The sequence below is a fragment of the Rhinopithecus bieti genome, unplaced genomic scaffold, assembly GCF_001698545.2.
Source record: "Rhinopithecus bieti isolate Rb0 unplaced genomic scaffold, ASM169854v2 scaffold_70290, whole genome shotgun sequence".
Lineage (NCBI taxonomy): Eukaryota > Metazoa > Chordata > Mammalia > Primates > Cercopithecidae > Rhinopithecus > Rhinopithecus bieti.
Window position 1 is genome coordinate 1 of NW_016826320.1, and position 12,003 is coordinate 12,003.

Consider the following 12,003-nt stretch of genomic DNA (forward strand, 5'->3'; position numbering starts at 1 on the left):
TAAAAAAGAAATTAAAAAAAAAAATAATAATAATAATAAAGGCAGGGTCCACCCGCCTTCTGTGCACACCTGGCTGCCACTGTCGCTGCCGACTCCTTACCTTGATGGCCTCCACCGAGTCGTACTTGTCCAGTTTGTTGATGTGGTTGGTGATGCTGGTATTAAGGGGGGCGGGTGAGACGGGGTGGATGACAGTCGCATCGTGGGATTGCTGCTGGTACCTCTGGCAGTAGGTGTAGACGAGCAGGGTGAGGAGGCAGCCAAGGATGGAGCTGCTCAGCCCCACGGCGATCATGTGGAACATGTTGAACTCTAGGGAGACAAGAGCAAAGTGATGCCACATTTGAAAAGAACATCCTGCCTAGCTACTCAAAACGCTAGGAAGAAAAGAGAAAGTCAAAATGAAAAGCCTCATCCCCATTCCCAAATTAAAGAAACCAGCATTCTTAAGTATTTTGTTGGAAATGTCGTGACCATCAAGAAACTTCTCCAGAGCGAGCGCAGAATTTTTTTTTTTTTTTTTTTTTTTTTTTTTTTTTTTTTTGAGATGGAGTTTCACCCTTGTTGCCCAGGCTGGAGTGCAATGGTGTGATCTCAGCTCACCACAACCTCCACCTCCTGGGTTCAAGTGATTCTCTTGCCTCAGCCCCCCGCGTAGCTGGGATTACAGACATGTGCCACTACGCCTGGCTAATTTTGTATTTTTAGTAGAGACTGGGTTTCTCCATGTTGGTCAGGCTAGTCTCAAACTCCAACCTCAGGTGACCCGCCAGTCTCGGCCTCTCAAAGTGTTGGGATTACAGGCAAGAGCCACCATGCCAGGGGGAGCGCAGGGTATTTTAAATTCATTCTCTTACGGATGATAGTCCTTTGGAGTGACCTTAAACTTTAATACACTGCCAGAAGCATTTTTTTTTAATTTAAAGGTTTGTACAACAGTGTTCTTCTGCTTCAAGTTCAGCCTAATCCGTAGTGTGCAAGGTTTCTGCAGAAAAGGTTATTTGTGCTCTTCAATGGGTTGGGCCTCCCTGTGTGCAGCAAGGCTGTGTCCTGAAAACAAGGGAGAAGCAGCTACTCTCCCAACCTACTGCTCATCTGCAAACCAGACTGCTTTTAGCCCTCTCTCCATTTCATCCTATTTAAAATGTTTTCTATTCACATAAACTCATAGTTTCCATTATATTTTTTGAGTATGAATATGTACACATTAGAAAGTGCAAAAAGGTCTACAGGAAAGATCCTTTTCTACAAGTAACTATTATAAGCACTTTCTCCTGTGCCCTTCCAGAGACACTCGGCACATATGTGTGCTCTGTGTGTGGTGTCAATACTCTCCTGTGTGCCACTTTTCTCACTTATGTTGTATTTTGAAGGTCTTGTCAAGAAAATGGTTGACTAAAAAGAAATAAGGGATTTGTGTTCAATCAATAAAATATGATCTTTTAAACAGTCATGAAATGACCTTCTTTTCCCCAATGTTTTCCTATTTAATGGCATCTCTTCTGTTTCATTATTTTCCTGGAGTTATGAATACAAAGCATTCAGAAAATTTGCCAGCATGGACTTATATCTCTAAAATAGGATTGGCTCAAGTGACATCAAGGCACCATACCAAGGCCTGTGTTATAGCTCAGGAAACAACAAAGACAACAGATATTCCTTGTGTGTGTTGGTAAAATACTACTATTAAAGTTTCAAGCCTTTCCGGAAACGAAGGCAGCATCTGGGCAGTGCCCCAGCGCTGGGTTTCGGGAGAACTGGGTGAAGCAGAACAGGGCCTTATCTTCCTCTGTGTTGTTGGAACCAAGTGGCTGCTGCCCATGGGGTACTGGCCTCATGTGCCACCTACTCAGAGCACATCCTGAGGACACCAGCTTTCCTCCAGGGTGTCTCCTCCACACACCACCAGGGTGAGGGGCGGTGTCACCAATACCTTTCCCTGACCTGTCAACCCTGCACCCAGAGGGACAATTGGAGCTATGTGCTGAGCATCACTGCAATGCTGGCAAGTCTGCCTGGCTACAGAGCAAGATTTTCCAGGCTCTAGAGATAATGAGAAGAGCCTGCGGGTTTGCCCCTGAACCCAGAGTCTGTGTGCATCTTAACCAGCCCAGTCTCCTCCCCAGGGATTTTCTGAGCCGCCTTCCCTGTGCTCATGAAGGGACTCCATCCTGCCAATGCTGACCCATGGGGCTCTAACACTTGGTGTCAAAAGGAGGGACACTGTTCACTGAGTGCCCACCAGACCTAGGTCTATGGGGCTCTGTTTGAGTACTTTCTGAACCTCATGTAACCCTCCAGTGGCTGAGAGGCCTCAGGGAAGCTGAACCTACAGTCAGGAGATGCCATCAAGGCCTCACCTGTGATACGTGGCAGAGGTTGGCTATCTCTCTTTGTCCCTAAACCCTGAACATTCCCCTCTAAGCTGTGCTCCTTGGCTGCTCCAGATGTGTTCCAGGAACCCAGGACTTTGGAGCTGGATCTGCCCCCTCGGGTACATGGACACTATGAAGGGAGGCTGCCTTCCCTCTGACTCACTGTCAGGCAGAACTCCCAAGACAATCCTGACCACTGAAGTCCCAGTGGACAATGCAGTTCCTAGCACAGGTGCCCAATGTGGTCAGCACTAAGGGCTGGATCATCCCAGATGACAGCACTAGAACATTCCAAAAGGATCACCCACTCCCTGACAACCACCTCAGTTTTTCACTCGCAGCTTAGTTGGTCAATGGTTTCAGAATCTTTGGCATTTCCTGACGCTGTGATGAAGCCTCTAGGGCTGTAGAACCACCAACCTGGGATAGCCGGATAAAGCATCCAGGAGGCATTCCACCAGCAGCCACTGGGACTTTAACTGTAACACTGACGCTGTACTTAGATAAGCAAGAGCTGATTTCACACAAGTTCTTACTTCTCTGTATTTCAGCTGCTAGCGCTCCCCAGGGTCAATGCCTTGTACCGAAGGAAACACTTCCTGCTGCACTGATAACCCATGTTTCATTATAACACAGGGAAGATGCATAGTGGTCTCTATATGCAGATACTGTGTCACTAGTCAAATGAATCATTCCAACAGGTGCCTGGGAAGGGCTGGGGCCAGCTGACATCTTTATGACGATTACATAGTCTTTATGTCTCATGCAACTAAAAATAGCTCTCTAAGATGAAAAATTTCAGTGGAAGCACATTTTTCTGCATGGGGAAAGTAGTGCCCATTAAATTTCCTGTGAATGTGCTTACTGTCATTCTTTCCTTTGAATATGATTTTCTGCTGTTGATTTTGATCAGTAAAGATGGAATACAGACCAACTACGCTGTTGGTTCAATTGACTAATTTTCTGTACAAAGTTTGATTGATTTTCCAACAAAATGAAAAAAAAAGATAAAAAGATGCCTATGTTGTCAAAAACATCCTTGCTAGGTAACTGTTTTCAACTATTAGCCCTACAATAAGATTCATCTAAACTGCCTATGCCATTGTGCCAGGGCCAGTGCCAGCAGCCTAAAGATCTAAAAAAAAAAAAAAAAATCCATTCTGAATATCTCAGAGAAGTTCAACTTCCTGTGATTTAACCAATAGCATCTCAAGGCTTGTGCAGCCATTAGGCATAGCTGGTTCAGACCCACAGAAGTAGTATTTTAAGGTGGGGATGGGCTTTGCACAAGGTTCTCCTGGGTGCTCAAGGCCCTTGAAGGTCTTCCACAGGGTAACTCAGGCTCAGCGGGAGGAAAGTGAACTGCACACGTCTGGCAGCAGGCACAAATATCTAGCCAGCTCTGCTGAGGCATCAGCTGTTTGAGCCTCAGGCTCTGCATGGCCTCCCTGAGAATGGGAACGCTTATAAACTCTGCTCCACTCTTGACCTACTGTCCTTGATGACAGCAGAGAGTCATGGACTCTGGGTGTTGTCCAACAGTGTTACTTAACCAGGGCTACTGTGGCTGGAGCCTCCCGAGTACTTATTGCTTTTGAGTACTTATTGTCAGGGCTCTTTTCCTACGGTGATTTGGGTTCAAAACTCACACTGGATCCCACTGGCTAAATTCCATGTGTGCACTTGGGCCAGTGACATCACCCCTCTGAGCCTCATGGTCTCCATTTATAAAATGCAGATTAAATACATAAGCACTGTTCCTTTTCTATAATTCCCAAGTGCAAAATCTCTGAAAAGTAATGTTTCCTCAGTCATCTGGTATTAAAATGTCACTGACCTGACCCATTTTCTGTAGATCTGAGCAGAACTTCTAGGAAGACCCTTACTTAGCATCTTCACTTTTTCAACATCTCACAGCAGCATTGTTAAGGAGATTGGTTGTAGAACAACCCCAGGCCCTGTGCAGGTGTCATGTAATTAAAGGCCCTACGTATCCTTCTACCATCTGAAAACTGCTGAGTTCCAAAACCCTTCTCTATCTCCAGAGGTGTTACATGAAGAAATGTGGATCCTGGTGCCTACATGAATGCTCCTTGTGAGGACCAAATGGACTTTGTACCATATTCTTGTCTATAACATGTAAAACAGTGTAGAGCACACAATTACTGATCTAAAAACATTAGAGGGTACTAATTGGCATGATCATTTTTATGTGAACTGGTTGCATATTCATCTTGTAGTTGGATCCCACGTTAGCAACAGCCAGTTAGTGAACTCACTCCACTGACTGAGCTCAGACACCTAACATTGCCCTTCTGAGGCACTGGGGTCTCTGATTATATGATTGCTTGTCAGAGGGCCTGAGACTGCCTGGGTACCCATCACAAGCTCAATGGTCTTCACACAACTGACACAGAGCAGGTGTTCAGCAAGGTTTACTGAATGAATGAATGAATGAATGAACTAACAGACTGCTGACTGAGCAGACAGAATGTCACAGATAGTGAGCTCTTTTATTAATTAATTAATTAATTTATTTTTGATATAGGGTCTCGTTCTGTCACCCAGGCTGGAATGCAGTGGCACGATCTCAGCTCACTGCAACCTCCGCCTCCCAGGTTCAAGAGATTCTCCTGCCTCAGCCTCTCCAGTAGCTGGGACTACAGGTGTGTGGCACCATGTTGGCTAATTTTTATATTTTTTGTTAGAGATGGTGTTTTACCATGTTGGCAAGGCTAGTCTTGAACTCCTGACCTCAGGTGATCTGTCTGCCTCGGCCTCCCAAAGTGCTGGGATTACAGGCGTGAGCCACTGTGCCCAGCCAGTAAGCTCCTAACCAAGGTAGTTGATAATGGTAGTTAGGAATGATACATTCCTGAAACAGGCCTATGAAGCTTCAGGTTCCGTGTGAACATGTCAGAGGCAATGTTGGGCTGGGCTCTCTGGGACACCCTGTGGAATAGATTAGGGGAGCAAATGGGAATCTATCATCATCAGTCACACATGTGGAAGTGAAGGTCTCAATGTAGACATTGGCTCAGATTCTGAAAGGCGGACATGGGCTATTCCTTGGTTGCTGGACAACCAACCTCTCTATCCAGGCATGTTTACAATACCGACAAGTACTTTGTGGGTATATGTAAGGCACAGACTGTAAAGTCCAAATTTGTCATGGACTTGAACCAGATAATGTTGTCTTTGACATTCAGGGTGGCAGCAGGTTTGAAAAATTCCTCTGGCACTATAGGTATAACCTTATACCTCATTATAGTTTAGTCATTTCAGTGGGTTGCAGATTGGAGGCTAGCTGCCATGGATTTGTTGTATAAATATAAACAAATTGTTTGAATTCTACTTTACTCATGAAACTAGCTGTAGTGAATACCAAGACCACTGGTTCATAAAGCTTAGCATCCATCAGAATCACCTGCAGGGTGAATTGAACCACCGACTGCTGGGACCTTCCCAGGGAGGTCCAGATTCTGTGGATCAAGGTGGGTCCTGAGGATGTGCATTCCCATCGAGCTCCCAGGCCATGCTCTTGACGTGGGTCTAGGCACCCCACTTTGAGAACCACCAATCTGCACATCAAATATTGACTATTAGCATTTATGCCAAGGTAGAATGCCTGGGATCCAAGACTTTCTCCAGTTTTTCATTCTTGGCCAAGAGGCAGAAACATTATAGAAAACATGCAGGAAGGGAAATGATTAGAATATATCAGTATACCCATTACAATTACTTAAAAGGAATAACATACCTCCACACCTTTTCTCTTCTACGCTACTGGATCTTGCCACAGATACTTCTGGAAAAATAAAAGTCAAATCACAATGTGTAAAAGGTGTTGGGAAGACAGTTCACATTCATGCTTTGTGTATGTTTGTCTAATGATTCTGAATTTTATGTGACACAAAGTTTCAAAAGCCTGATTAATTATCAGAAAAATTCTACTTGTTCGTTTGCTTGTTTTAACCAACATGATATGGATTTGGCCAAATCACTTTGACTGGGGAGAGATGAGATTCATTTATCACAGAAAGATAATGCTATGGTCTCTTGGGTTGAAAGCAGGGAATGTGCTCATTTTCCATTACAAGGTGTCCTGCCAGGGGTGAACCCCCTGCTCTGTCCAACACACAGAGTACTCCTGTGGTATTCTTGCTTCTGAGACTTGTTCCATCAGAGCCAGTGTTGTCACCTTCCCAGCAGAGGGATGGCCCATTCACCAGAGCTCAAGGACGTCTCCAGAACAAGTGAAGTCCCTCTTCAGGAGGCCCCTGATCTCTTTGCATGCCACACATGAAACCCACAGCAGGATGCAGAGAGAGGCCGCATCTCTGACGTGTTTTAACTCCCGAGGATAAAATATTACTCAGGAGTATAGAAACACCATCCTTTCCTGTACTGATTTTTTATTAGACAACAAGAATTAAAAATATGACTATGGTTAAAAAGGAAAACAGTAACAACCACTCTTATAGTTCTGTGTCATACATGATTGAGGTATGGTGTACTAATTTTCTCTAAAATAGTATCTTCTACACAGACGAAAGAAAACAAATAAAACTGGCTTATAAAATTCAACTCTACTATTTATTTGTAAGAGGCTGGTCCACGTAATAGTCCTAAGGCACACAGTGGACATATGCTCAATGATTTATGCATTCGTATAGCACCTTGTTACAGTGAGCGTACAACAGGTGACCAGCTATCACCAACAACTATGACTTTACCATGAAAAGCTGGCAGAATGAGGGCCAACCTATTCTCCAACAGGAGAATAATGATGCATTTCTACCTTCCCAAGTATATTAAAGACTGCATAAAGAGAATGGTGTTTTTTCTCTGTGTACCAGTGCATATACAGCGAGCATTGCCTAAACATTTAACCTAATGTTAAAATAACCAAATAACTAAATCAGATTTAGTAATAACCAAATATTTTCATTTTTTGAGCAAAGTCTTCTGATTATATTATAGTCAATAAACTGCAAAAGACACTTTGCCTAAGAAATCTTAAACTCATGAACTGAATTCACGTTTAAATCTGCAGTTATCTATAGACCTACATTTTAAACACCTTGAAACTACAGGGCTTGATAGAATCATCCCTATATCACCAAATAAGCCAAATACACCTCTGACCGATGAATCATTTTCTCTCTCCATGTTGGAAGCGATTTTGTTCTTATTGATAGATACCTCTGCTCTTACCTGGGATGAAATTAGAGTCAAACACACACGGCCGGCTCTCCGTGGTGTTCCCGGAGCACTGGCTGCCCACGGGGAACAGGAGGATGCACTGGCGGGCACGGACTTGGACACCAGAAGCTTCGCACTCGGACCAGTCCGACCACTCTGACCAGCTCTCTGCAGAGATCAGAAGAGGGGAGATGGGGTGGAATAGCTAATAGGCTCAATCATCCTGGACTCACTGGCAAGTTACATATGTGATTTCTGGATTCCACAACATGTTTTTAATGGTTCTGTGCATCAGTAAGATGTAGTTGTATCATCTAACAGGTCCAGAACATACAGTACACATGAGGATGAATAAAAATGCCTGCACTGGTATAGATATGATCAGATATCATGTGCTTAAAATAAACTTCCTAAGACAAACATTATTTTAACATTGTAAAGTAATTGTATTTATACACTCAGTAAGTGAATCCATGAGACCCAGCTGTGTGTGTACCATCAGCAGCAGAGGCACATACGTCATCAATGCAGGTGCCATTTCACTATGGGTAATGCTCCCCTCAAAGAGCGTCAAATGCTTTCCTGGAAATTCTCTACTTCCTCTGTGCTCAGGCAAGAGAAATAATTGTGTGCTCATGAAGCTCCCAGATTGCTCAAAGGGAGTCTGAGGCTACACAATTACTTTCTCTTCTGTCATAAAAACAATTCTTCAGAGTCAACGTGCCAAAATCAGGCTACCCTTAAGGTAGAATTCATCTTATCTCATGTCTGCTGTCTCTGAAGAGATAACGTCAATGCATAAGTCTCGGGTCAAGGCCAAAAGATGGGCATTGACAGGAAACTTGACCCCCAAGTGGAATATTTACTAGGATTTGTGAAATTCACCCAGTCATACAAACGTGTGAAAAGGAAGGAGTAACACTGCTATATAAGAGGGTTAAAAAAGTAAACTCTCAATATTGTTTATGAAATTTTAGCCCTGATAATAAGGTATTTTTCCATGCAATTTGCTTTTTTCCCCTTTTTAAATAGAAGCATCCACTTTGCAGTGGCAGGGAAAATTTTGAAATCAAACCTGTGCCTTGTTCGAGGTAAAGGATGCAATGTTTCCTTAGAAATGCAGAAAGTGTCAGTTTTTGGAATGACAGTGAGAATCTGGCTTCAAGGCCCTTTTCAATATACATAGAACCTTCTAGAAAGATGTGCAGGAGCAAGCTAAAAACAAAAGTGCGTGTTTCAATGTCAAAGTTAGACGAAGAAAAGAAGAGCTCATTTTCATTCCAGGTGGTTCCTTCATGTCAGTAAACCAAGCTATTTGTGATGTGGTGGTGGTGGTGGAGTCCCTGGGCACCTACATCAGCCACAGGGAGCTTGCAGCCAGGAGCTCCCACACCCACGGGCCCATGTCTGGCTTCTGTGAGTTGCACTTCACAGCGGTGCTCCCTGCTCCCCACCCTGATTTTCAACAACAAAACCTCAGACTCTGTTATTAGGCTACTGGCTTTAAAAATGCTTTGCTATCACCAGTTTCTGTGGTTTGCTGTGCTCCTCCTCTTACTGATTTGATGTCATGCTTTTTCTTTCCTTTAATTGCACTCCCTCTAAATTACAGCCCATTGCCCATAGATGAAGCATTCTCCAAGAGTGCTTAGGGTCCTCCTGTCACATTTGAGAAGTCATTCCTGGAACACAGGTCTGGAGATCTTTGGAAGGCACGTGGCTGCACCCAGGCTGGTTTTGAGACAAAAAAGCTGCAGGTGATTTCCCCACTCAGACCTACAGACTCGGAGCGGGCAGTACAAATGCTTGTTCTTTCCCACCTTTCCTTGGACTTTCTCTCTCCCTCAACACAGCAAGGTGTTGCCTGTGGGTCACTAGTGTTAGTTAGCAAAGTCAAGAATAAATTGGGATGTTGATGTTTCCGAATTAGGGAGATTGGGTGTTGTACCAAGCCACAGATCCAGAACTCGTGTTTGAAGCCTTTAGCCCTCTCCCATTGCTGGACTAAAGGCTTCGAACACGAGTTCTGAATCTGTGGCGCAGTGAGAACTGTTTTATTATAGATACTATGTTTTAAAGTCACTTCAAGGGTAATAGCATGTTGTTAACTTGTCCACCCCCCTTTTAGTACTTACTGTGATGGGGTATTATCAACTTCCCCATTTATCCATTAAGGAAAGAGGCCAATTTGTCCTAAAGCTGTGCAATAGGTGAGGTGCCGCTTACCTGGGCAGGGCTGCGTGTTGCAGAGTGCCTCTTCTGTGTGCAGCCCCAGGCAGATGTCTCCTCCATAGGCCGGGGCTGGATTGGAGCAAGAACGGGTCCTCATATAGTGTCCACCGCCACATGTTGCTGAACATTTCGTCCAGGGAGACCAGCAAGACCACATGCCATCCACTGTGAAGGAACACAATGTCATAGCACTTCTGTAATCCAATCCCAACCAAGCGAAAGGAGTCACTAAATGGAAGCCAAGTGGATTCTGTTTAGTAAGGGAAACAAAATGCAATCTGCACTCCAGGAAGGCTTCCGTGCATCGGTGGGCACGTAGCAACGAGGCTTCTGACCCCTCGCGGGGCTACATTTGGAGTCTTCCTCTTGGTGACAGATCCAGCTTTACAGATTCCTCCCTACACTTTTTCAGTTCCCTTTATTCATTCTTTCAGAAAATATTTCTAAATCTATCGTATCTAAGTACAAGCATGACAGCAGAGCGCAAGAGGTGTCATACTAATTCCAGCCCTTGAGAACAACCATGAACCACGTTGTACGGTTATTGATGTAAAGCCCCAGCCAGTTCTCACCTTTGCCATCTAACTAGCCAGACAAGACTTAAAGCCAAGGTAAGTAGCTCAAGTCACGAACTCCTTTACTAATTGGAGTATGGTTTACTCCCTGACAGTGGGGTAGAGAAAAGCTAACGGGTCCCATGAGGAAGGCAACTGAAGAATGCTTGGTAAATTCAGGCACAAAGTGACCAAATTAAGTATATCCACACAGACTTGACACTATGTTTAAATCACTACAGAGAGGAATCTGAAAATCTGCCGCCATATGTCGGCTTAGCTATTAAGGGTGCAGTTTTACAATGTGAACATTAGGCCGAACTGGTTCCTTGACTAACCATTTCCATGACAGCTCATAACCCAGCACATGTCTCTGCCTGCTCAAGTTAGCCTCCTGAATTCTTTAGGCTGGGCTCTTGGTACCTGCAGACTGGCCTGCCGAATGCTGGGGTCAGGTGGCTCACCTGAATCTGGGAGACTTTAAGACTCAGTCCTTTATTAGCTGATCTTGCTAAAACCAAGACCTCATGTTGGCTTGGGCTTGTGACAATGTCAAATATGATTTTCTGTTTAGCTAACTCCTGACTGTGCCTCTCTCTTGCTAACCAGACCTTCCCTGTTATTGCTGAGTCCCAGGACAAAGCAACAGGATTTTGTCAAACAAGGTGTTAGATCCTAATCAGGGGTTAAGCACCAATCATAACCACAGCCAACTCAATTAAAAAGCTGAGGAGAGACTCACTATTGCTATATGTAGAGAGTGTCACATTTTAAAGTTCTTTGTAGCCTACACAAAAAAACAGGAGCAACTATGCCAGAGGGTGCCAAAATCATTCAGGGTATAAGATTGTTTTAGCTAGAATAACTTAGATTGTATTTTAATACGCCTGTCGTGATATATTACATCATTATGGTGTAATGTTTCTTTTTAGATATTGGCAAAGGTAAAAGAAAGCATTTTGAGAAACCAGAGCAAAATATCATCTTTATGACAATATTCTAATTTGCAGAAAGTAAAAGAAAACAAAATATTTAAACCCAAGTTAGAAATAAGTTTGCAATCTAACCGGAAATTGTGTGATTCAATAGTTTACACAAACTTGCAGAATTCAACAGTATTTTCCCTAAAAGTTATACGGTATCTCAGACAGTTACAGGAACTGATCAAGTATTTGATACTGGCTGTAATGTCAGCAATAAAAAAGGCAGGCATGTGTTTTCTTAGAACTTTTGAATTTTAAAAAACTCTCTCCCATATCTATCCTCACTGAAGGAAGCACTTGCTGACAGTTTTTTCCTGTTCGCAACCTAAATTGGAGCTTGGCCTCCAGGGAGTACCCTTGCATGCCCCATACGCCAAGGCAAAAATAAGTCCTTGTGACTTATAGTAACAGCAAGTGTCTTAGATCTTGGCTGTCTAAATGCGTACAAGGCAGCTCAGGGCTCAGAAGGGTCTAATGTGTGCCCTAGATTGTGTCAGGGCCTGATGTACAACTAACCATGTGTTCTGAAGATCTCTGTATGGCATGATGAACCTGCAGATGAATGGCCGACAAGTATGTGAAAAGATGCTCAGCATCATGAATCAACAGGGAAATGCAAATCAAAACCACAATGACCATCAATTCATACCTGCC

The 12,003-nt window shown here is 43.8% G+C and overlaps 1 protein-coding gene across 1 annotated transcript in view; it reads right to left on the reverse strand.

The window, feature by feature from the left end:
* Positions 1–100: 100 nt before the first annotated feature.
* The window catches only part of SEMA5A (semaphorin 5A), a gene marked incomplete at its 3' end in the record, with an annotated part of 517,268 nt that continues 505,365 nt past the window's right edge, over positions 101–12,003 (reverse strand). The window contains exons 19-22 of the mRNA XM_017863400.1: positions 9,807–9,977; positions 7,593–7,748; positions 6,136–6,183; positions 101–312 (exon numbers count right to left, since the gene is read on the reverse strand). Coding sequence (XP_017718889.1) covers positions 101–312; positions 6,136–6,183; positions 7,593–7,748; positions 9,807–9,977 — 587 coding nt within the window. The remainder of the gene's footprint in view (positions 313–6,135; positions 6,184–7,592; positions 7,749–9,806; positions 9,978–12,003) is intronic.